This window comes from Thunnus albacares, chromosome 22, assembly GCF_914725855.1.
Source record: "Thunnus albacares chromosome 22, fThuAlb1.1, whole genome shotgun sequence".
NCBI lineage: Eukaryota > Metazoa > Chordata > Actinopteri > Scombriformes > Scombridae > Thunnus > Thunnus albacares.
Window position 1 is genome coordinate 13,579,343 of NC_058127.1, and position 27,139 is coordinate 13,606,481.

A 27,139-nucleotide genomic window follows, 5' to 3' on the forward strand; every position below is an offset into this window, starting at 1 on the left:
TGAATCCCTTCAACACATTCCACCAGGAAACTGGCTTTATCAAAAACCTGCGCATCACCGAATCACAAGCATCCTTCTTCCTTCTTTGTTTGTGGTTCAGTATTTCCTTAGCGGGTGGGATACCGTTAGCTTCTACACAAGCAACGGCGCAATGGGGGGAACAATAGCGCTTGATTTACAATCAAGCAGCTGCGTCCATTGCCAGCTGTTCCCCACACACAGCAATGGCCCCCGTGGCCCAGCCGTTCTCCACGGGAGTCCGCAACCAGCCGCCAGAGACAACGCAAGCGGAAGCCAACCGTGGTACATGCCTCCACCAGCTAAATTGGGCCAATTAGTTTGTACGCCAAGAGTGTTCTGCGAATAGCATTTTCCAGAGGAAGAGAGACCTCCAAATCTACAATGTGGAATCTCTCTCTCTCTTTTTCTGTTTTTTTTCCCCTCACCTCCTCTCTCACTTGGAGCATTTACTGAATTTCACAAATTGCCTAAGTATGCCAGATGAGCAGGTTGATTAGACTAATCAAGTCATCAGTGTGCCAGTTAAACCTTCTTATTGTTCATCGACTGAATAGACCAAGTTATAGAATAAACATATTTACTTAAAAGTTTTGACTCTGATTGTGTCTCAACCTTTATTTTTAACTGAACTGCTGTAGATTTACCCAAAGTCCCCTTACACTTTTTATCGACTCTGCACAGACACCCATTTCAGTATGCATCGAAACAGCAGGCTGTGCCCCAATCCACTGAATCACCCTCCTCCCTCCCCTCACTCTCTCACCTCTCCCCCTTCTGCCAATCTTCTGCCTATCTTGCCATCAGACTAAAATATCTGTGATGAAGACATCTGCTGGACAGCTTGTCAGGGGGGCTGGAAATGGAAATTGAGAAACTGAATGGATCTGAACGATCTGTCTGTGCCAGAATTATAGCCCACTTCATTACAGGGAGGAATGGACAGATATGGCATAGATAAAGAAAAAAAAAACAAATATCTGCCATGTATTTCTGGCCTAAGCAACAGCACTCCTCCCTCATAGGCAAGCAGAGCCACAGTAATACAAACAACATCCAAAAAGCATATTCAGTTAAGACAAATTGTTTAAACGGGCTTTGTGTACTTCTCATAAAATATAAAACAGAATAACATAAATGTGTCTACTTAGAAATTCCAATCATTTAACATTCTTTTAAAACTATTTTTAATATAAACCATAAAGAAGATTTGGTTTATTATCAGAAACTTGACCCCAGCTTTGTAGCTGCAAGTAATTGAACTGTTCACATGGGTTCAGATTTGTGTCCTCAATTAAACTGTTAAGATAATTCTACTTCTCTTTCTGTATCTCTCTCCTCTCTCCACACTCCCTCCCTCTTCTCTCTCCAGCAGTTGTGAGTTACTGTTGCAGGCAAAAACAGAGCGCTGCTGATGAGGAAAAGACAAAACTAATCAGAAATTAGGGGTGCCATTTCCTTGCTGCCACTCACCATTTCAGACAGTAACTGCCTACTGTCTCTCTTTTCCTTCCAAGACTTGCACAAGCGCGGCACACAGAGATGCACACAGAGCATGTACACACTCTTAAATGTGAGAGTAGCATGAGTCACTCGTCTGCCCATTTAAAGGGGGGAAACTTCATTTACGCTGGAATCAACCGCGTAAACCGGAATAGAGCACAGCTCAACAGAACAGCAAAACAAGTAAAGTGGTGCCACACTGGAGAATAAACCAGTTCAACCTTGATTTCAGCACAAACAAAACAACAAGGAATATTGTTTTTCTAATCCTTATCTATATTCCCAGTGACATCTTGAATGAACACGCTGTTGCTAAATGCTAAGCAGCACAGTATCTTATTTTATTATGGTGGACCGGCATGATGATCGCCCATGCCACCTCTATCAAGGCCATTACCAAAATTGCGTGCCAAATTAATTCATGTCGTGCTCTGAATGTAGCTCCCATCAGTGAAAGCACAAAAGCCTATTGGAGTTGTCTACAAAAAAAAAAAAAGCTGAAGTTTAAGACGCAATGCCAGAGTGCTTTTATTAAGCCCTGAGCACAGCCTATGAATTATTAAGAGCTTGGGTGTATCTATAGACCATCAAACCATTAGCCTGGGAACGAAAGGCATCCTGGAGTACATTCAAAAATACCTCATCTCTCCATGTTCACAAAGTCCTGACAGCGCTTCCTTGTGATTGAAGAAGTTGGAATGCATTGAGTTTTAAACCCAACCCCTCTGAATTTTTCAACAGCTGCAGCTGCAGTTAAAGCGCCATTAAGGCACAAAAGCCAAACTTGTACGGCTCTCCATAATAGATGAAATAACAAGGTATTTATTGGCCGAAATATTACGAGCACTTATCTGTGGTGAGACGACTTTGGAATAGTGTGTTGTCTGTAAATGGTACAAAATGCACAAGAGTAGCTAAAATGGACCTCAACAAAATGGACACCTGTAGTGTCACTCAATCTCAAGCAAGAATTCTCTGTAAGTAACATGACTAACCACATATTGTCTTACCAATGGGCTTGCATCACTCATAGTGATGAAACCCATAGAGTTTAGTACAGATTTAATATAATTCCAGTTTATTACGACTTATGTCTTACTTTCCTAGTCTTGGTCATCATTTATCAGTAATAATAACATTGTACTCTCCAAATTTTGCTATGATCGAGGAACATTGCTGAAAACAAGTCAGGTGGGGCAAAGAACAGTCAGCCAATTATACATTTTTAAACAAACCAAAAAGGTAAACCAGTTTTATCTGGAAGACACAATAAAGGTGAACATTTAAATTTCAGGCATACTTACTTTACCTTTTACCTCCAAATAAAGTTGTACATAATAATCCACTCGTCTGACTGTTTGTGTTTCTTGACCCATCAGACTTAGTTGTAGCAATGTCAACTATCTCAGTTTCAACTTTGGTAAAATATGATTGTAATTGATAGCAATGATGGCCAAAAGTCTAAATTGTAATAAAGTGGTATGCGTTAACATGAGAAATGAAATGAAAATGATGTCCATCTGTACAAATAATGAGAATTTCAAGAGACATAGGTAAGAATTTCCCCCCATCTGGTCTTAAGGGGCAATTTCCCAGACCTCAGCCCTGTTCATTAGCTGGCATGTACAACCACCAATGAGAGCAGTGTGTGGAAATGTGCGGGGGTGATGGAAATGGAGATGGATGTCTTGCTCAAGCTGTAGGAGATTCAGCTTATTCAAGTGGCAGGTAGCTGCAAGCTGTCACCCCCACCCGCATACTGTCCCCCCCCTCCGTTTCTCCCTTATCCCCCATCCAACTCCTCCACCTTCCCAATAACCCCCCTTCCCCTGGGGCAGCATCCAAAGCCGGCTCCTTCTCCTAATTACCCATGGGCCCCAGAAACGCTCCAGCTGTTTGGAGAAGTGGGACCATTCCAGAGCAGGAGGTGCAGCAGCAACAGCAGCTGAGGAGTTGGGTGTGAAATGGTGCCTGATTAAAAGTTTTAAACTGCCTTGGAAGACAAAAGAAGGAGAAGTTTTGGAGGTAGCATCTCAAGTAGATTTAGAAAGGAGATGTACCAAAATAATTTTATTCTTATTTTTTTAATCTGGCCCTAAATTTCCTAGTAGTGCATTCACTGCTGGGAACATCCTTCTCTCTGACATGAACTCCCAGAGGACTGATGCAGAATGCATTTGAAAGACAGATTCATTGATCGTTTTGACTGGACTGTTTGGTGTACGGATTAAACGATTGGCAGTTTGACAAGTGACAGACTGACACTGATTGATCGATCAGCACTTAACTGGAGCAGACCTCTGACAAACACGCAGTTTAAATTGCTTACAAATGGATTGATGGATTGATTGGCCTTGCCAGGGGTTTGCAAAACGACAGTTACACTCACCATCTCTTCCGCGGCGGTCCAGCGCCGTCTTAGCAGGGCCAGAGGAGATGTAGAGGAAGCCATCCATGAAGAGCGAAGCATCGGACAGGGAGGCGTTCTCCGACCACTGCTCTAGTATGGGAAAATCTGCAAGGGGAAGAGACACAGTAGATGAGCAAGGGAACGGTTTTCCCCATGTAATAGCGGCGATGCACCGTTCTGATCCTTCATTTCCACTTCTGTGTCACCATTTTACCTCCGCCTACAGCTGTGCTATTCTATTTCTGATTTTCAGTTTCATTTCTATTGTCCTTGACCCTTAGCAAATCCAAGCATAAGCTAAAATGTGAAGCTCCCTCACAGTGCATTCAGAAACTATTCAGTATTATGTTGCAGCTTTGCTAAAATCGTTTAAATTAATTTTTTCTTTCATCAATCCACACTCATAATGACGAAATGAAACCAGGATTTTAGGAATTTTTGCAAATTTATTAAAAAGGAAAAACTGAAATATCACATTGAAGAAGTATTCAGACCCTTTACACAGTACTTAGTTGAAGCACATCTGGCAGTGATTACAGCTTTGAGCCTTCTTGGGTATGACGCAACAAGCTTTGCACACCTGGATGTGGAGATTTTCTGCCATTCTTCTCTGTGGATCCTCTCAAGCTCTGCCAGGTTGGATGGGGACCATCGGTGGACAGCCATTTTCAGGTCTCTCCAGAGATGTTTGATTGGGTTAAAGTCAGAGCTCTGGCTGGGCTGCTGAAGGACCTTCACAGAGTTGTCCCTAAGCAACTCCTGCATTGTCTTGGCTGCTTAGGGTCATTGTCCTGTTGGAAGCTGAACCTTCGGCCCAGTCTGAGGTCTTGAGAGCTCTGAACCAGGTTTTTCATTAAGGATATCTCTGTACTTTGCTCCATTCAGCTCTCCCTCAACCCCATCCCCTGCCACTGAAAAACACCCCCACAGCATGATGCTGCCACCACCATGCTTCATCGCTGGAATGGTATTGGGCAGGTAATGAGCGGTGCCTGGTTTCCTTCTGACATTACACTTTGAATTGAGGCCAAACAGTTCAATCTTGGTTTCATCAGACCAGAGAATCTTGTTTCTCACAGTCTGAGAGTCCTTAGGTGCTTTTTTGCAAACTCCAAGTGGGCTTTCCTATGTCTTTCACTGAGGAGAGACTTCCATCTGGCCACTCTGCCATAAAACCCAGATCAATAGAGTGTTTCTCCCATCTCCACACAGGATCTCTGGAGGTCAGCCAGAGTGACCATTGGTTTCCTGGTCACCTCTCTTACCAAAGCCCTTCTCCCTCGATTGCTCAGTTTGGCAGCCAGCTCTAGGAAGAGTCCAGATTGTTCCAAATTTCTTCGATTTAAAGGGAAACTTCTCTACCTAGACCCTATTTTCCCATCATTTTAGGTCTAAGTGACAACAATTTTTGAAATTGGTCCAGTAATGAGCGAGAGCACATCAGCCGGTGGCCGCGAAACGGGCAACATAACAAAATGTGAGAAAAAGTGAAGGGGTCTGAATACTTTATGCATTGTATATATCTTCAAAGCATAATGGGTATGCTTTAAGGAATGAATGAATTAAGTTTTAATGAATGTTGAAGTTATTAATATGATGATAAACACTACTACAAACACTACTTTTTGAAGCTGTTGTGATCAATATTTTTATATGAGTATGTGAGTGGGGTTTCTTGTAGTGATGAACCCACTGATAATTACCACCCAATTCTGCAGTTCTCCTCAGCTCTACAGACCTTTGTAGCAACTATCAGCTGACTATTGTGGTTTTACAGTCAGCAACTCATTCTGGTTCACTATAACTGCTCTTATTAGTGTCGTTTCCAGATGCAGTGAGCTGTTTTCAACAAAATCTCTGATGAACCCACTGTACATTACCTGTCCAGCATCAAATGACAAAAAACAAAGTTAGCAACTAGCTGGTGAACAAATTTCCTTCAGGTGTTCAAAACAAAGCTAAAAGGAGAGTGAATATTGAGCTTAAATTCATCAGGTGGACAGAAACACAACTCCAAATGAATGCTATAAAGTTGATATGTATTGGTTAGATGTGTAAATATGCACATCATGCTAATGCTAACAAGTTTGTTGTATCAACTTAAAGGGTGATAATATGTCAGTGTTGCTCTGAAACTCATTGGTTTAGTTTAAAAGCTCAGAATGATTCAGCGATGATTCCACAATTTGCAGCATTATGCCTGTATTACTGTAGTAACAACATGTATTATCTAGATATTATCTGTCAAGATGTCTGGCTTCCATCACATGTCAATCATCGCTGATATCCCATAAAATTGCCGCAAAAAATTGATTTGGATTTGGAATGTGGGAATGTGTTGAGATTAAGATACTGCTAATCCCAGATGTGATTCTATCTTTCTATCCAACTCTTAGAGGACAGACATTGTCCTTCAACCAGAAAACATGGAGTCATTGCCCAGAGTTGGTGCACTTTAACACTGTTGAAGTGTCCTATAAGAAGAAACTGAGACCCCACCAGCTCCATGATTGTAGGTACCAATACAGAAGCACAGTGTTATCTATATTTCCACTTGCAGCATAAAAGTAAGTAACTTTATTTATATGGCACCTTTCGAGAGCAGAGACATCACAAATGCTTCACAGAAGAAATAAAGCATAAAGATACATACAGACATAAAACACAATAAAAACAGAGTTAAATAGAAGATAGAAAAAGTACACAAAGGCAAGACTAAACAAAGGGGTCTTGAGCTGCATTTTAAAAGTGTCCACAGATCTTGAGACCAAAGGGAGATAGTTCTAAAGTTTAACCAACCTCAAAAGCACAGTCTCCTTCAGTTTTAAGCCTAGATCGAGGAACAACCAGCAAACCCTGAAACCCTCAAACATGATTATACCAACTGCTATTTATTTAGTCATGACTTTCTCACATGGTCATTCTCTTGCAAAGTCAAAGATAAGGTGTTCTGAGATTATTTCAAAGCACAAACCTCCATGCTCTGTATCTCTTAAAAATGAGCAAAGAGTTTTTTGCTCTGTCCTCTCTTCATCTTTGTCCATTTAAATTAGGAGCCTTCCTCACTCATGTTTTCCCCTTTTCTTCCAAACTCCCTCTTCTCATCCTTTCTTGGTCACTTTAAGAGCTCCCCACAGTCAACCTTATCGTTCTCAAATTCAATTAGCTTCAATTCTGGGGTTCAATTTTCTACCAGAGCTTTGGCAATATCTTTGAGATTTTATCTTCACTACCTCCAGCTCTCTCATCAAGCAAGGTAAAATAACTTTAATTGAAATTGAAGCGACATTTCCACCCATTACTGGAACCACCGACGCCTCATCTCAGGCCCACATATCATTCGACAGAGAAAAACAATCAGTTAATTTAACAAGACAGCTCACTCTGAATATTTTGACTGGACTCATTGTGTCAAACTAATTAATTGTGTTCATAGGCACATTAATAATCTTTGTATTACACTAAATTATTAAAAATACATTAAAAAATGGATCTAAAAAAGTTAAACAAAATGGATGGGCCTAAATGAAATGTTGTTTGGAGCCCTATCTTACAAAATGATTTCTGACATGAAAGTAAAGACCATTATGGATTATTTTAAAGCACCTGATAACGTCATATATACAGTATGTCTCTATAAATTTAAATATTTGTGATTAAAAGCTATCGATGAACTTGACTATGTGTAATTTACCACTTTTTATTGTGATTATATTTATTATCTATTTACTTGTGGGGATATAGGGCCTGTGGGGTGGGTTGAGGGGTATAATGAATGTGCAAAGATAAACAGTCTTACAAGACATGTTTGTATTTCTGTTGTAACTGAACTCTTAATGTAACTGAATATAAATAATATATCTATTAGTAGGTAAAGAGGTAATGATTCAAGTTAAAGTTACAGTAAAAACTCAAAAACTCAGCTATATGCTAATAAAAATACTACTACCAATGATAATAATATATTTATGTGGGCTTACTGTAAGAAGCTGATTTTAAAAATTTTGTCAGGGCCTTTCAAGAATAAGTCCAAATTAGATCATATGACCTGACCTTTATGAGTTCAAAGGTATAACAGTACATTCACGCATACAAAGTAGTAAGCAGTCTCTGGCCTGTCATGAATCTGTAGTCCTGTGTGTGTGTTGTGTTGACCATATTATTTACATACTCTGCTCCTACTAGACAGTTATTTTCCAATGTAGCCGGCATATTAATGAACCAACAATGTGGGCGATTTGTTTCCACACATCATCCTTCTTTTAACTGTCTCAGCAGCTCATTAAATACACATCGTAGAGAAACCGGAGACTGCAACGATCAGCTTTTCGTCCATTTTGTTTAAAGTGATTTCATGTAGCAGGGTGGAGTAGTAAACGACTCTGAGCTTCTGTTTCCACAGGAATCAAAATGAGCTAAGAGAACTGTCCACTTACAAATGTGTTTCTCTAACCAGTAAGTCAGCCTGTTGTGGTAAATTGCCATTGTAATTTGTTGTCAATGATAAAGCCCCAAAAAATAGTAAGTGGTAGCAACACCAAAGTAGTATTTGGTGTCTGGTAACACATCCATCATCATGTTAGACATTTGCTGTGACAAAATAGATCATCTTGAAAAATATCAACATTGGCAGTGTGTGTTCATTTTGTCATTTTTTATTCTTTCGATCCCATTTTTAAAATGTTGTTTAAACGATGCCAAAAATGTTGGCTTTGACAGTGTCTGCCACACGATGACAACAAACAAAAAATCATTTAAATTTTTCTGTCATATGCAAAGTTTTACCACTTTTTTGGGTCCAGTGATGAAGACAGAACTTGAAGAAATAACTTATACTACATGCACAACTGGTACCTTGCACCTTACTACTGTGATACATGATGTTTTTCTTGTAGAAGAGACCTTTATCTCAATTAGACTTCTTGAAAAAATAACAGGACACTGGACCATCAACATGGTTATTATAAATGAGGACTGTGACAAAATGAAAAACAGCCCAACAACCCATCAGCAGGCTAGCTACTACTATGTGGCAATCAAATCATGAACAAGATCTGGCATGATACATGCATTTTTATGTCCTGCAGCCATTTCTAACAAGTGCAGTATATTTTTGATGTGATCCAAAGGATGCAGAGCCAATCAGGAAGAGGGTGACATAAAGCCTGGGTGATGTTAGCAGCATCTGTAATTTTGCTATGAATGTAACACAGAGAATGTGTCCGCCAATAGCAGCATCATAAATACATGGAAACTGACATAGAATTTAATCAGCAAACTGCAGGGAAACGACACAAACACCATTTTCCAAGCACCCAGGTTAGGAGAATGTAAATAAGCCTGTGGCTTGATGCTGTATCAGTTGTAACAAGGCTCTCTCTTTGAGCCTTCTAAATAGTCCCTCTGGGCCCCTAAAGCTGGACTCTGCTAAGATGGGACTGTGATGTCTGTGGGGGCGGCAGTTGAGAAGTCTGGCCTGTGCTGATTGGCTCAGTCCCCAGTGAAGGGAGGTGACATGACAGAGTGCTCAATTAGCCATCTGGTCGCCCACGGCAACGGTCACAAAGTGGTCCCCGACAAGCAGTGGACAGTGGGGTAATCAGAGGGGCTCGCTCACACACACACATGCACACATAAAAACACACCAGGAGATGCGGCCACACATTGTAAATGCTACCATAATTGGCTACATGAACATATGCAAGACAAGCATTGATACAATGACAAGTCAGCTCATGGTGCAAAAAAAAAAAAAAAAAAGAGGGCAGAGGACTACATTTCCAAGTGTAAAAACATACACTTATTCACATGATTAGAGAAATGAAACTAATTTATTTAGTGAGATATATAGCCAGGGGGCAACACACATACCCACACTTTTTATCCACTAACACTTCTCTTCAAAATTAAAACCATCCACATAGAGACACTCCACCATGGGAAAGCCCTTTTAGTTTCCCGAACTCTCAGCAGCTCTCTGTGAACTCTTGACCCTCTAACAGTCCTGAGTACAGTATTCGTAAAAAAAAAACATAAACGTCAACTAGCACTGAAATAAACTGTCAGTGCCTTGCAATGTTGCTAACTACAGGCTGGAATGGAGACCCAAGAGAAAACAGGGCCTCTGTAGTAAATGTGTATATGTGTGTGCGCTGGTCTTTTTATTATCCACACATATACAGCCTACTGGATACATTTTTAATGTGCCGCTTGATTCGGAAATTCGAGGCGTCAGGGATGTATGTGTGTGTGTGTGTGTGTTAGGAGGACCATCATACTCGACTTCAAATGGTCGCTGATAGGATAGGACCAATTACTTGGGGACGGCTTTTCCAATTGGGGACAAAAACTGTGTCCCCAATCGAGAAAAAGCTGATTTTTGGGTCAGGGGTTAAGGTTAGGGTAAGTCTCCAGGAAATTAACACAAGTCTATGTAATGTCCCCAAAAGTGATCATGATCTGATAGAGAGAGCAAGAGAAAGGGAGGGGGAGACAAAGTGTCAGAGATATTGAGTTGGGGTGAAAAACTGAGATTTAAAACAGACATTTTATTCATATTGAAAATCTCATAGGAATACTACATAAAATATCTCTAAGGTCTGCACAATGCCAATATAGGACCAAGAAAAAGCAACAGATTATCAATTTTCTTTTTGAATCTATATTGTTAGAGTCCAGACTATGAGTGTATCAAAACTTATGAAGATCTGAAATTCCTAACCTATTGTTCTAGAGATGTATTCATGGAAAATCAAAAACCTTGGCAACCCCTTGTGACTAACCACTAAAAAAAGGATATTAAGAAAAACTTGGCTGGTTGGTGAACATGGTGGGACATTTAACTGCTAAAGAACCACATACATCCTTCAGGAGTTGGTGGAGACCAAAACAGGGCTCGAAGGAGAATGAAACAAACAAAAAAACAAACAAAACTTCAAATGAATGCTAACGTCTGCTGGAAGCCTAAATGGGTAACTGCTTGCTAACACGTTCATCATTATAATTTTATAAAGCCACTATACGTCAGTGTTGTGTTTACAGCTTTTTCAAGATTCAAGATGCAAAACATTTATTTGTCAAAAGCATAATTGTATATGTACAACAGCAATGAAATTAAATTGCAAGAACTCTGACATAAAGCCATATGGCAGTATAAAAATTAAATAAAAGAAGCTACATACAGGGAAAAATAACGGAATATCACAGAATATATATGTACATTTTAAAAGTAAGGTAAAAATAAAATAAGTAAGAAATATGGCAAGTTATAAACAATTTGCAGTGTGTAGGTGACAGTGGACAAAATGCAATTGCAAGTGGTAAGGTATCAAAGATACTGAGCTGCAAAAAGATGCAGAGAGCAAAACAGGTGCAGTATGTTGTGTAGATTGTAAGTGTTTATGGTCTGTATGGCCTGGGGGAAGAAGCTCCTTCTCAGCCTCTCAGTCTTGGCCATGATGGAGTGAAGATGCTTGCCAGAGGGCAGCTACTGAAACAGTTTGTGGTTGGAGTGGTGAATGTCCTTTATGATCCGGTTTGTCCTGGCCTGGTGTTGATGTCCTGGAGGCAGGGCAGTGGCGTCCTGGTGATGCATTAGGTGCTATGGATCACTCTGTGAAGGGCTTTCCTATCCTGAGAGCTGCAATTGCCGTACCAGGCAGTGATGTTTCCAGAGAGCACAGACCCTACTGTGGCGATGTAGAAATCCTTCAGTGCTGCAGAAGGATTTCTGCAGCACTGTGGAGATCTTGAATTTCCTCAGCTGTCTGACAAGATACAAACACTGTCTTGCCTTCTTTTTTTCTCTTCTTTCTCCTTTCTTTTTTGCACTTCCCCCAAGTGGCCAAAAAAATCTATTAATGCAGATTTTACTGTGATAAGTGATTCATGTCACTAATATGATCCTGGACATTGGTCAGTGTATAGATTGTTGAACATCTTTGTTAATTAGTTCATTTTCACTCTTGTGTCATGTAGCCCACCCTACATGGAATTACAACACAGTTTAACGTCAAGGACTTGTAGAAGGTGATCTAAACCTGGGTACCAGATGAATGCTACTAACTGTAGATACAACTGAAAACCAGTAACATCCTAGAGTATCAAAGAGTAGGGTTGGGAAGCAGTAATTTTATGTTTTCTCATTCCCACTGTGTGAAAAGAAGTGTTAGAATGGACTGTCAGATGTGTATTTTGTTTGTATGAATCAAAGCAGTGTTTGGCAGTAAATTGGCAGGTAGGCCAAGAGGCAGGTGGCACTCAGCTGATAATGTCCCGCACCTGCACCATTTAAGAACCAATTACCAACTTGTCTTTCTGTTCGGACAAGGACAAGTGGCACAAGAACACACAGTTACAAGTCCAAGGACAGACTTCTTTTGTGTGTTAATAACTCTGTGGTGTCCATCTAAGCCACAGACATCATCGGTATGCCTGTTAAAATGTAAAGCAAGATGTGAACATAGAACTGTCCAGTTACAAATGTGTTTATCTAACCAATAGGTCAACTTGCTGCAGTAAATTGCCATTGCAATTTGTTGTCAATGATACAGCCCCAAAAAATACTAAGTGGTAGCAACACAGATCAAAGTACAGGATCCGCAGTATTTGGTGTCTGGCAACATATCCATCACCATGTTAGACATTTACTGTGCCAAAATAGATCATCTTGAAGAATATCAACATTGGCAGTGTGTTCATTTTGTCATTTTTCATTTTTTCAATCACATTTTTAAAATTTTGTCTAAACTGTGCCAAAAACGTGTTTCTGACAGTGTCTGTTTGTCGCATGTTGACACCAAATGGAAAATCACTGAAATTTTTCTGTCATCTCCAAAGTTTTACAACTTTTTTGGGTCAAGTGATGAAAACAGAACTTGAAAAAGAACTTAACTTTATGCATATTTTTGATGGTTAATTTTTATTTATATGGCATACATGGCCTCGTGAGTGTAACATGTGGGAATACACTGGACATAAGTGATAGTCCTACCTAATACAAGAAACAACCACAGTAGAAGCCTTTGACTATAAGGGATAGAGCCATCATTGAAGCTGCCCACAGGGGTTTTGAGAATGCAAAGAGACACTGCCTTAGAGAGCTGCCATTGGCTTTTTTTTAATGGAATCTGGGATGGGGATATGTAAATGAACATGCTCCTACAGTATCCCAGGGTGCTTTGGGGCGAGCAGGTGTGGGCGGAAGAACAAGGTCCGTCGAGGCCCACATGCATGCGTTCACAGATACGCGGAGAGAAGGAGCTAATGAAGTGGCAATGCTCTGCCATCAGGACACAGTGGATGTCCTGATGGCAGAGCTGGTGGGATTGGAGCTACAAATGAGCCGCTGTGGAGGGAAGGGACGGTGCACAAGTTCAGAAAGGAGCGGGCTGACAGCTTTGTTTTGATACAGTATATCCAGGGGAAATGGAGGGTTTTCCTATTTTTTTTTTTGCAGACTGGGAGTGCGATTCACACTGTGAGGAGACACAACAGCAAGGTTTTCTGCCCACTTACAGCTACTCCAATTTAGACTTTAGTTGTTAGAAGTGAGAATTGTTGAGGGTGTCTGACGATTGTTTATTACTGGTTTATACCAGTCTACCACCATGGGGATAGTGAATTTGAGAAAGAAACATGTTTGTTAATATAGGTAGTTTCTTGTTTGCAGGACCATGTGGTGGTTTAATGAGGGCCTGAAGTACACCTTTGTTGTCTGGATGTCTTTATAAGAAAAACAAAGTAGGGGAAAAAACAAGCACGCAGCCACCACAGGTATGAACATAATGGCATGAAAGCAGACATCACTAGAAATGAAATACTTATATCTGTCTTAATGTTACCATACATGTGTCCAAACAGGCTGAAGTCTTTAAAACTCTGGGACAACTCTGAACTCTGTGTTGTCCTGGATATTGGATGCTGCAGTATGTGGCTCCTTTTTATTCTTCCCTCTATATTCCCTCTGTCTACACCACGCTACACAGTAGGGATGGTGTCATATGGGTATTGAATTGTTCCCAGATTCTGCCAGACATAACACTGCGCACAACAACTGAAAAGTTCAATTTCTGTTTAATCAAAATTTTTACAAGTCTTTCTGCAGACTCGGGGGAGCCACGTGCGCAAAAAACAATGCAGGCACCGCTTTCCACAGCTTTGTGTGATGTGACAACGTGTCCAGCAGTAGAAAAATGTCAAAGAGGGAATATAGACAGTATTTTGTACGGAGCCTTAATCTTTTCAGCATGCCATTGCTGACTACCGGTTCACTGTAGTTTCACAAACTACATTTTCAGATATGCACATTTGTTTTTTCTTCTACAAACAGCTTTTCAAGCACAAAAAAAGCATAGGGCTCTAAGAATGGTAGTGTTGCTTTGCTGGTTGGTCGGTTTAAAGCACTTTGGTCATGTGAGAGCCACAAAGGCGTTTTTTACTCGTGAATAAATATTTTTCTATATTGTCACCTTAAAGTAGTGTTGAAATATCTCACAAACTGGGTCAAACCTACCTGTGCAATCACTAAATACGCTATTATGCTTCACAACACGCTGTGAGGCATAATACAATACAGTATACATAGGAGATATTTTACACCTGGTATGTACAATGGGCCTTAACGGCTGTGCATGTTTATACAGCAGTGATTTCTTAAGAGAACATTGACCATTCGTGAGGACGATAATGATAAGCAGTTATTTCCAAACCAGACTGAATAGAGTTGACTTTGTTGAGACATTTATGAACCTGTTAATCTGCAAAAATCACGTGATCCAAGTATTACACAAATACAATAGACACAATGTTGATATTAGACTATTCTGCACAACAGTGAGAATTCTATTATCGGAATTGTTGATGTCTACAATTTCCACACATGGCAGGTACAGAGTGGTTAAGTTAAGATTACAATAAGGGAAAAATAGTGTTTGTGGCATATAAACTATGGTTAAGTTATGGTTAAGGTTAGGCGGTTAAAGTTAAAAGCCAACTCTGGTATCTAGGGCTGCTTCCTACATTGGCATTGAACATTGATACTGAACATAACTCATATGTCACAGAATTATCAAATATGAAAGTAATACTTACAGGGATACTGGGCTAGTGTTTCAAGATCTAAATAAATAACTATGGTTGCATGTTGTCAGTTTCACATACAGTATAAAGATATTTTTTCTTTTTCTGAAAACAAGATATCTTTTATGTGGCATCTGTCCTTTGGTTAACATCATGTGACATTTTTAGGAGTAGCTTCCTAATGACCACAGACTTACAGTTTCAACTTGCTGCACTGACTGTTGTCCCTGAGGCGAGATCTCCACTGCAGCCGAGGAACACTGTAAATCTGTCAGAGTGGCAGTTGGATCTTTGGTAACCTTCCTGACCGAGGTCCTTTCTTGCCTGCAGTAATTGGTCAGTTTAGTTGGACATCCAGCTCTACCGGAAGAGTCTGGTTACATCCATATTTGTTTGTTTATGACAACTTCCAGGCACATAATGAGCATATAGAAACTGCCTGTGTGCTACATATCACAGATGGACAATACCACACGTGTGAATGTGAGTGTGTCTATCTGTCCGTCTGTGTGTCTTCTAGCACACCTCCAAGTAATGGCCATCACCATGGCGACCAGGTGACCCATGCTAGCAATTAGGAGTCCCTAACAGGCTCGTTGGCGGCGAGTGTGCACAGATGCAGCACATACATTATGTAAAATACAGTCTCCAAGAAAGTCTCCCCCCGGTCCCAGCCAACGGCCTCTCTCGCTCCTTTAATCTAATACATTCTTATCATCAGCCCTGTGTGGAACCACACAAATAAAAAAAAAAAAAACACCCGTCATGAGGAAGTCGCTCGACACAGCACATCTGCGCTGTGCCTCCGATGCCGGGAACATGAGGTGGGTAATACAAAGGAGAGTCGGGGGAAAGTAAGAGAGAGAGAGAAAGAAAAATAAAAATAGAGAGAAAGAGAGACAGACAGAGTTTTAACTTGCTAGTTTCAAATTTGTGGGTTTTTCTTCCTTCATTTCCTATTCATGACAGTGGGGCGAAAAAAAAAAACCTCCCACTGTGCTTTTAAATGTGGCAGCATAGCAGTTTTAAACATGATTGGCTTGTTAAAATATAAAGACAATGGGCTGAATATATGTGGCGCCGACGGTTGTAAAAGTCCAACTCACACACCTAGTTTAAAGGCCTTTTCACAGATTTATGTGAGCGTGTGACCAGGAGAATATGTGAGTTATTCTGTTTCACAGCTGCTTACTGTGGTCCAGCACCTCACCTGGGTTGAACAATGAACGTGGAAAAGTTTCCCGTATTCTAACTAGAACTCTTTTCCTCTTCATTATTTAATGAATTACTATAAATGTGAAAAAATATACACAGATTCTCTGTGCAATACTCTGTTTGGAGAGTAGCGTATGTTTTAATAAGTTCAGGACTGACAAACCCACTGTGTGGAAACCAAAATGCTTCTATATCAGAGTTTATGGTTAACGTTAGCTACTCTTTCTTGCTCTTTATTTGGTTTTGAAGAAGTTTAAGCTCGAGCAACTACAGCCAAACCTATTTCTAGATATAGCGTTACATTTCCCAAGCTTAGTTAGTCCTCATTGTCTTTGACATGGATCTTCAGCTGGTGATGATGCTAATTTTTTTTCCCTGGGACATGTTGCTTCCTGCTGTCTGAAATCAGAGACCCATTCTCTCAAAAATGTATACAAATTTTTTAGTGGTAAATCTGCCACCATAAGCACAGTAAGCAGCATATGCCATGCAAAAATGAAAAGCTTGTCAGGCGTAGCAACAGTAACTAAGGGGGGCACCCAAAGTTGCTTACCAGATAGTTTGTTCTGGTGCAGGAACTCCATCTGCAGCCTCTGTCCAGCACGTTGGGCCAAGAGGTACGGGGTGGAACAGGTTGGATCCCCAGTGGCACACATAACATCTGCCCCGCTGAACACCAGCTCCATGGTCTGCAGGACGCCAGGCAACACCACAGCTGCACACAGTGCCTGTGCACACAGAGCAACAAGACACAAGAAGAGCAAATGAAGTGTTTCTCCACGCTGTGCCTTTTATTGGTTTCAGCACCATTTAAAAAAATCTTCACTAATGCATATTTAAGATTAAACTCTTCGTCATTTCGGCACTTTTGCACATCAGATTCTTATGGCTGATTTTTTTTTTTTGTGGTCACAAATCTTATTTATGTAAGTCCACTTGTCACTTAACATTTCCTGTTGTGATAGACACATAAAAGTCTGGATACATGCAGTCAAGGCTCATTGCATTTCTAAGTAGCTTTCTACGGCTGGATTAATACCTTTAAAAAAAATTCCACACATCCCAGACAATTAACCAGTGAAAATCCCTGGAAATGAGAGTATGGTCTCACTTCCAAGCGTAGGAGGAGCAGCTTGCTGTCGCTGTGTGTGTCTATGTGTGCATGCCAGGTTGATAGAGGACAAAGAGTCTATAAAACGGCGTCAGAAAACCATATAAAGTTTGGAATTGAGTTCCGCCTGCTGATCTCGAAAGAGAAGTTAAAATAAGATCAAACTCTAATACTCCCTGTGGGAATCATTAAATCTCTAATCCCCATGAAAAAGGAATATAGCAAATAAGAGCAGGACAAATGGGCCATATTAAATATAATGAAACTAGCAATTTCCAAGAAGAGAAGTGTGGGAATAAAGGCTTGAAAAACAGTGAACTGAGGAAAATAACAACAGTTGAGCATACTGAGGCTGTGAATAAAGTGTCTGAAAACATTCCAAATGTGCCAAATATATAACAACATAAAAATGAATAACAAAACATACCACGGATATGACAATTTAAAGAAATGAAGGATGTGAATAGTCCTGTACTGTTACATACATACAGTGTTGTCCATTTTAATATTAAATGATCACTTTGCCATTTGTCAATTTAGAAAAGCTTGAGGTAAAAACAAAAATGGCTACTTTTACATTAAAGTGCCCATAATCATATGATATATTAAATACACAAACATAATATCTTCGTATTTAAAAAAAAAGAAAAAAAAAGAGTATTACTCCTCAAAAAACACTCACTAAAAGTTGACAAAACTTCTAAAAACTACAACACACACTCAGACTTAAGATATTCTTTTTAAACTTAAAGTCGGGGAACTTGTGAGAGACAGACGGTCAAAGAACGGTTAAAACTGGCTCAGCAAAGTTGAGACATTCCGACTTTTAGTTCTTAATATGAGACGAGCTTAAAAAATGCTGGACCCTACAATTTCACTCATGCAACTCTTTCGTCAGACCTTTACCGTCTGTTGAATGCCCTCATCTTTCAAACTTCATGCCCCAGTTTATAACAAAAGTTCTCTCTCAGATATTTGAAGTCTCATACCTTACTCAAGACATTTTCTTAGAAGTTAGAAAGCTCCCTACAGAGCCGCAGAAGACGTTATTCGACTGTTTTCAGCCTTGGCTTTTGACTTGCAGGGAGCATATGTTCAGTTTTGGAACATACTGTAGATATCTGACATTATAAGAGTATTACAATAGCAAAAAATGACTGGGTTGTTTTTTTTCCACAAAAATCCAAATTTAGTAAAAGAGGAAGCATCTTGGGATGATCTAAGAAACCTATAACAAGCAAACAGCACCGCTACATCAGACTGTGATAGGCTGAAACATCTGTCAATCAAGCAAACACATCTCTAATACTTCTTAAATATCTCCATAATGGAAGAATAACCCTTAAAATTACCACTGAGACACATAGGAGGAGACTTCGATACAAGCTGAATGTTCTTGAGGCCAGCGTCAAGTGGCTATTCGAGGAACTGCTATTTAAGGCACCTGCGCGCTGGCATCTGTATTTAGTCATGGAGGCAGAAACTTTTGCTTCAATGAATTCACGATGTCGGATTGCTCCTTTAAGAGAATCAGGAAAACTTATTTATGTAGCGTCTCGCCATGCAGACGTGCTTTGTTAAAATTATTCACCTGTTTCACTCTGCATGCCGGCTTAGAGGATGGGGAGACAAAAGAGATAGATAGAATACAGTCTGACCCAGGAAAATATTTTCTCTGTTTGTCTCTTTCTATCAGACCGGTCAATTGATGTGACATTGTACACGATGACCCGCAACAAAGTGGATCAACAGAGGAGTCGAGTGGCAAATGGCGGGAATTTCTACGAGCAACCTTTCCTTTCATCCGACTTGGACCGAGTCAGTAAGCTGCATCGATCTGCCACAAACAAGCAAAATCCGTCTGAAAGTGAAGCGCGGAGAGGCTGCGCATATACACAAAGGCAAAACACACACACACACACACATAAAGTATCTGTCAATATAACCTGCCCACCCACACAAAAGGACCTGCGCTGAGATAAAGATGTTTAAACACATAGATTCGTTTATTTCTGTGAAAATCATTTCTCATCAAATGAAAACATCAGAATAATAAATGTGTGGAAAAGACAGGATTAGTTTATCCATCCCACTTCACTCACTCACTATCACGCACACACACACACATAAGACGGGGTCAGATTATGGCGAAATAGTCCCATGCAACCTGGCCTTATTCTGTATCGTCCCTGGAAATGACCTTCCGTGTCATAGCAATTACTGCAGCCACTAGAGGGTTTTGTGTATGTGTGTGTGTGCGTGTGTGTGTGTGTGTGAGTAATGATATAAGAAGGTCCTTTGACACCCCCCTCTGTAGGTCATGTGGCCTGCGGAGACTCTGTGGAGGTCACTGGGATATGAGCTTCTAATGGGGAACGTGGGACTGAGAAACGGCGGGATAGAAAGAGGGCATGAAACGGAGAAACATCTTAACAGAGTAAGCGCGCGTCGGTTGAGGTTTAGCAGACATATTAGCGCAGTCAGGTATAAATCACTTCACTACCTTTTTTTAAAAATTTTTTTTATCTCATTACTTCAATTGACACATTAAACGGTGATTTACTGTTATGTGTTGAATGAGTTTCATGACCCCTGGGTCCATAAAAACCTGTTAAAATGCCATTGCATGATTTCAAAAATGCATGAATGTCAATGAGGAAATTGCTCATATTATTGCCTTTGTTCTGGAGAAGACTCCCAGAGGAATAGGTTTTATATAGCTTTTCTTTTTTCGTACTTATGTTACAGTAAGTAACTGTGACACAGAACTGGAACAACTTGTCCAATGAGATTAAGCTCAGTGTCCTTGTTTATGTTGAAAATACTTTTTTAGGTGTTTTTTTTTTTACACATTTCTTATAATTCATTGCATTATGTGAAGATCTTGGAAGTGTTTTGAAGAGTGTTTATTATTTTAGCATGCAGACACACGATATGTCGAGTCATGCTGTGTATAATGGCTCTATGACACATTGATCCCTATCAAATCCGTTCAGCCCGTTTATAAAGGCAGACTTGACAGAGAGAAAGCAAACACTGCCTACCACTCCCACTCCTCCTCTTCTCTCTTTCTTTCTCGCTTTCTCTCATGCACGCACACACACACACACACACACATTTCTCTGGCCAGACCCTTTTAAGCAAGCACCCCCACCTCCCCCCCATGCATTTCTATGTCTGTCACAGTTCCTTTCCTATACCACCCTGCAAAAAACTCCCGCTATAACAGCAAATTCACACATCTCTAGAGGAGCAGCACACATGTTCACACGTATGTACACACTACACACTCCCATACACACACACACACACGCTCGCAAGAGACAGCAAAGCCGCAATAAAACCAACCCAAGCGTTTCTGTTGTGGATCCTAATCCACTTTTCCACTTAGCTAGCTGGTATATCTCTTCCTTACTTTCCCCTCTCATTCCCTCTTTCTCTATACATCTCCATTCCCCTCTCCTTCCTCCCCTTTTTTCTAGTCAAGAAAACAATACAAGGGGGCTGATCTGCGTAACTGCTGACGCAGGTGGAAACATAGCTGTTTGGAGGCTCAGTGCAGCATGCATTTAAGACCCTCTTTTTAGAGGCAGCCAAAAACACAGGCACTTATTTTGCTGCAGCAATAAAGCCCAACCACAAACTGGCAGGAAAGGCCTTAGTGCCATCCTGCTTACACTTGAGATCGATAAGACTTTGGCATCTTCAGACTTATAGTGCAGTTTTAGTGACTGTCAAAAGGTCAGGGAGATATGGGCTTTTTCAGGTTCAGTGGATTTAGCTAATGGAGTACGCCATGTACCATGTTTCTTGGAAGTAGAGATGAAGCCATTGTAGGTGCCCACTTATAACTGCATGCTTGGTGAACCTCTGCTGCACTTTGCTCCTTCCATAACAGAAAATTAGAACTAGAGACAGAAATACACATTCAATGTCTGAAATGGAGACATTTCTTGATGTTTTTCTTGAGCGGTGAGCAGAAGATAACAATGCTAACTCTGGTGAAAACCAGCTTCTCCAGTCGTGACAGTGTTGTGACAGTTTGCTAGTAGTCTAGATAACAAATCTAACAACAATATTGTTATTTGAGACATGCATTAGTGTGAGCCTATAATACGCAGCTAAATTTCATCTCCCAGTTGCTAGCATGATAGCAGATGTTTATAGTATTTTGGCTTCTGAGCATGTGTCTTCATGAAATGTGTACCTGGTTGAGCTGCTCCAAGTCATAAAAACCCTCCAGGACCTTCCGGTACTTTCTCTCCCTGTACTTCCTGCGGACGAACGTGGCACGCTGCTCCGCCGAAGCCCCGCTGTAGAGTTCCTCCTCCAAGGGAAGATTAGAGGCCCAGAAACTGTTAGCATTCCTGTTTCCCACCTCCAGGAAGAGCTGAGGGGTTAAGGAACATGCAGAGGGAACAAATACAGGTGAAAATCATTTGTAGCCCTGTTGTGTGTAGGAACTCACTTCTATTTGGCCAAAAGTCCATATTTTGTCCTACTTTTAGGGTTAGGAGTAAAAGCATTTTATCAACTTTCTAACTTTGGAAATAGCTCCTATCTAAGCTGATATTTAGAGGGGCTCCAGAGGTGTCTGAACCTGTTATGAGTTGGCAGGAAATGGCACATTCTGTGGGAGGGGAACTTATTAAAAGATACCATTCTGGTGAAAAATGTATTATGTTTTGACTGGCCTTGTGCAGGATGCAAAAGAGAACACCTGCTCTTTCCACAAACCCGAGGACCTCGCAACATTACAGCGACAAGAAAAAATTGGCTTTGAAACGGCGCATCAGAAAATGCACAGATTGAGTCATTTCCCCACCACTCACTTGATTCATTTGTTTAAAATCATCATCATCATCATGGATCTATATTTTCATGATGTTACCGTGTAAGCTTGATAAGTCAGTTACCTATTATTTATCTATATGCATAAAGCTTGCATGTCACAATATGGTGCTAATTGCATTCCCATTACTTAATATTTCAATCCACGACTATCAGAGAACTACAACATGTCATCATATTGTCAACATAGTGGCTGAAAGTGTTATGAGACATCACTCTCTTCTAGGAGTAGAAAGTCAGACGCTTGTAAAATAAAGGCTTGCACGGTCTTATATGTATATATAACATACCTCCACTAGCTCATTGCTCCAGATACTGCTGTCCAACTTCAAGCTCCGCACTTTGGAGATACTTGGGCCGAGGGAGCGGTGCTGCCCTGGCGCACAGGAAGACACAGACATTGACATGAGTACACATATACACAAACAAACATCTTTCTCAGAACCGATTAGATATATTTAAAAATGAATGGCTGTCAGGCTTTTAGTTCCTGAAAAGTTCACATGAAAAAAAAAAAAAAACACAATTAAGATGTACATATATGCACAAAAACACACACCGAATGTCAGTGATGGAATAAACAGTTACAAGATGGAGAAACAGAGCATGACTGCGAGCTCATTCTCTCACTCACAACAGACATATTTAGTCCCCTCAGCACTCCTAATTGCAAATGAAAGCACAGAACGAGGGCCATTAATTGCTAATGAATCATGAGTAATTCATTGTGTTTGTTGGTCGGCCTGTTTATTTGGGTGAACGAGAGGCTTCTGGGGTTGCTTATGGCCAAAGACAGAGCATACATGAATAATACATTAGACAGGAACACGCTGTATGTGTGAATGTGAATTATTGTCCTGTGTGTAACGGCAGATAATTTTAGATTTAGATTTGGCATGATCTCATTACTGTCTTCTGTACTCAAGTAGAGCAGCTGTGAGGGACACTGCGGGGCCGTGAGCTGTGAAAGGCCGCCTTGACACAGATCGTTGAATTATTCGTCACCTAAGATATGAAAAAGAGAAACTTAAGGGAGTCATTTTTGATAACTAGTGATTGTGGTTACTCTGCTCTACTCACTCTACTTACTTTGGGCATGCTGGTCTATGCAGGGCAGAACCTTAACATTGAGGTCCAAGTTTAAGAGATGGATTTTCTTCCTTGTTATATACTCCATACAACTGGTGTAAACGCTAGTTCCCAAAATGAGTTGTTGAGACACCAGGAAACATTAACTGACAGGTCTAATTGCTCCCAGATCGGATTTACAATCTGATATGCTGGACCATATCCTACTGTGGTCAGGCCTGATGTGATCAAATGGTGAATACATTACAGACAGGGACAAGGACAGTTCCTGCTTTCCTGCCATAACAATTCTGTACCCATATTCTTCTTGCCATGGGCACCTAGAGATAAAGTTGAAAACCGCAGTAACATAATCTTTAGCATAATGCTGTCCATGTCAGCGATACATGTCAGGGATTCCCTCGCACCGAGCTACATTCTTTAAGGTTATTTTAAATATTTTGTAGGAAAGCTTCTCATAAAAAGTGTCAAGTGTGGATGCATTTGTGTGGTGTTTCATTCTGGTAAGCCTGATCCCAAAAGTCACAATAAAACGACAGGAGTAATCACAAACGAGTGCAGCTTGACAAATAAAGGCCAAAGAGCAAGATTCTGTTGCTTATTCTTGTGAAAAATATTTCACTCTGGGTGCCTGCTACAGTGCTCCAGCCTCTCTCCATCCACTGAGCCGTACAGCACCACAGGACCATTTTCACTTTCGTAAGGGTAATGAAGCTGAAAAAACTGTGCATGCGCACCAGGTACATGGTGAGATCTTCACATATAAATAGCCTGTTGTAAATGTCTTCATCTTTCCTGTTGAACCAAAACAACACACAAAAGGGCATTTCTATCACAGCAGCTTTCACAAAAAAAAAAAAAAAAAAAAAAAGCCAAAGCCGCCGAGGATTTCAACCCCAATTAAAAACTTACCCAGTGACTCCAGCGACAGTTCATGGAGCACTTTCCCAACCCTCCTTATACTTGTGTGGCATTTTCCCCTCGCTCAATGGCGAGTCCAGAGGAATGAAACAAAGCAAAGCAATGAGCGCTGCATTTTTGTGTTACCATGGGAACTGTTGCCAGTGTCTACATGTTGCATCCTGGTTTTAAAGAGTTTATTGCAAATATGTGTGTGGAGAGGGGCCCTCCCAGTCTGTGAAGCAATGTCATCTCCTCTGGTTGGTGGGGGAAAGGGCAAAGGGAGAAAACTAAATCAAGTGTGTAGAAAAAGGGACAGCTTCAGTTATTGGGGACGTAAAATTACTGAGGAATGTTGGTTTGAGCAGTTAAGGGGCCAAGATAAGAGCTTACTTACGTCTACAATCGGCGTCTTTAAAGCTGCACTAATCAATATTTTATTTTAACAATGATTCAAATGACTGTGTGTAATGTGAAAGGGTCGCTCAGCTACAAACTCACAGATAATTATCACCTATGGAGCCTTTTAGATTCTTTCAGCTTGTTGTTTTGGTTTTAAGGCCCGCAGCTTCTCTGTTTGGTTCACTCTCTTTGCTCTCATCAACCTGTTTCCAGACATAGCAGCAGCTATTTTTTTAGCAAAGCTCTGATAAATCCACTGTACACTACTTCAGCGGCACTAAATGGCAGACAGTCAAAGTTAGCAACTAGCAAATGAACACAGTGGAGCATTTAGCAGCTAAAAAGCCAGATATTTCCCTCAGGAGTTAGTTGAGACCAAATCAGAGTTAAAAGAGTTATCTATTAATTCAAATATTGAAGGCTCACCATATTCAGTATTTCTTTTACTAAAAACTACCCTGATTTTTGAAACAAGCATATTCATTTAAACCGATTCCCCCCAGATTTTTGCTGATATGGTGCAAGAAGACACTGCAGTTTCAGTAAGCAAAGTCCTCTTGTGAAAACAGCAGCTCAGAACATGGGACTCTATTATCATTTTCTCCCCATTTTTCTCTTCACTTTCAATAAGAAACATTTTCACCCAGGTTTTTGTATTATTGGGTTTTTGATGAGATTCACCTATTTTTAATATTAAAAATACACACACATCGTTTTTTTTAATAAAAAGCAAACATAATGAACAGTCCTTCTAGTCTTTGCAAACAAAGACAAAATATTACAGTATGAAAGTGCTTCACATCAGAGAGTACAGACTATTAAAATTCATTCTGTCTTGCCACGAAAAGAGGAAAGCCAATCTGGGATCATTTTTACCATTAGCCTTCTCATTACTTCTTTCCTCTTCCTCTTGTTCAGCGTTTTTCTTTATTGTCCATGACATGAGAGCGCTAATTAAAAGCGTGAGCAGCCATTGGTATTCCAAATGGACCACCGCCTAATTTAAGAAGAGCACAGTGTGAGGACAGCTTCCTCGTTGCAGATATTCACCCCCTCTCTCTCTCCCAGCGTGTCGACAAAATGTAATATTAAACACCTCTGCAAATGAAATCATTTAAGGGTGTTTGAAAAGGGATGTTGGATATCTGATGCGTACCAATTACATGGGCTTTGCAGAGGTGAGGTGAAGAATTGCATTAAAACTTGTGACTCTCAGGGCCTGGAGAAAGAGGGAGAAGAGATAAAGGGGGGGGGGGGGGGGCAGGAATGTATTGGAGCATGCAAGAGAAAAAAAAAAAAACACACCAAGCAGATATCCCTCCACATCAAGCATGGCTGCTGCTTCCCTATAATCATGTTTAGCGGGTCAAGAAGCAGTTTGGGATCCCCCAAGTTCTTGCCCGTGGCCTAATCTCTGTTGTCATTTCATCTGAGCCATCCAGCATTGCCAAATAGATTAGAGAGAGTCCAGAGGCCAGACGCCAACTCCCATAAGTGGCTTATCACCTGAGCTCTTATTCCAAAAGAGCCTCTGGGTCAGAGTACATACTCACACAGGCACAAACATCTACCAGACCACACATAGAGATTGGAAATTGAGTACAAACATGCATGATCTTTTACTTCAGCATGTCTTTGAGTGTTTGTCAGAACTTTTGCTTTCAGCATGGCATTTTTTTTCTCTCTCTTTATCTAAATAAATATAACACTTCAACTTCACTCTTCTGCTCATTTCTGCTTGTACTATCCCTCCTTGCAAAATGAAACTGATCTGCAGAGCAAACAGTGCCGAATTTGTTAGCATCTTTTGTTGTGCAGTCCTGTTTTTATTAAAGAATAAAGTAGCACCCATTGCATTTGTTATAGATGCTTCGCCAGTGGGAAGCTAATGTGAAGCAGCAGCAGCAAGAAATGTTCGGTTTGCATCAGCAGTAACTTGATGAGGATGTGAAGCAGTCAACAAACTGTATAACAAGGCTAATATCTCAAAGTATGAGCAAAAACAGAGTGAAACTAAACTCCAAACCACAGAGTTTCACTTAGAAGTAGTGAGTCATAGTGACAGGATGGCCGCGGTCGGCCCTGCTACATACCAGTACCACAAGAGCATGGCTTGCTATCCCCGGCTATGAGGACCCAGAGGAAATGCATGTGTGTGGTACAGTGCTTTTAAAGCAGACTAACCCTAAATGCGGCTTAAAACACTGATTCAATACCTTTTTGGCTTGTGATCCTACTTGTGACTCCACATTACATATATCTATGAGCTACTCAACCAAGAAGTGATGTTCCCCTTTCACATTATTTCATTGCAGTATTCCTGAAGAAGCAAAACTCTCTGAAGAAAACATATATACAGAAAAATAAAGTTCATGTGGAAAATCAATGCTTCTCTTCCTTTTTCACATCTTGTTTATCCTATAGCGACCCCTCAGATTAACCTTCCAACACCTTCCCGGCCCCCTAGTTGGAAACCACTGCTTTAAGAAGTATCATATAAAGGTGTTTTGACATGCTGCTTGCTTCCATCCACACAACACTGCGTGTGGGCGCGTGGGTAC

General features: G+C 40.6%; 1 protein-coding gene across 4 annotated transcripts in view; it reads right to left on the minus strand.

Annotated features, from left to right (window-relative positions):
• arap2 (ArfGAP with RhoGAP domain, ankyrin repeat and PH domain 2) overlaps positions 1–27,139 on the minus strand; it is a 139,354-nt gene that overhangs the window by 50,037 nt on the left and 62,178 nt on the right. For all 4 annotated transcript variants that reach the window (XM_044341054.1, XM_044341055.1, XM_044341057.1 and 1 more), the window contains 4 exons: positions 22,478–22,563; positions 21,544–21,726; positions 16,779–16,953; positions 3,911–4,036 (listed from right to left, as the gene is read on the minus strand). In XM_044341054.1, the coding sequence (XP_044196989.1) occupies positions 3,911–4,036; positions 16,779–16,953; positions 21,544–21,726; positions 22,478–22,563 (570 nt within the window). The remainder of the gene's footprint in view (positions 1–3,910; positions 4,037–16,778; positions 16,954–21,543; positions 21,727–22,477; positions 22,564–27,139) is intronic.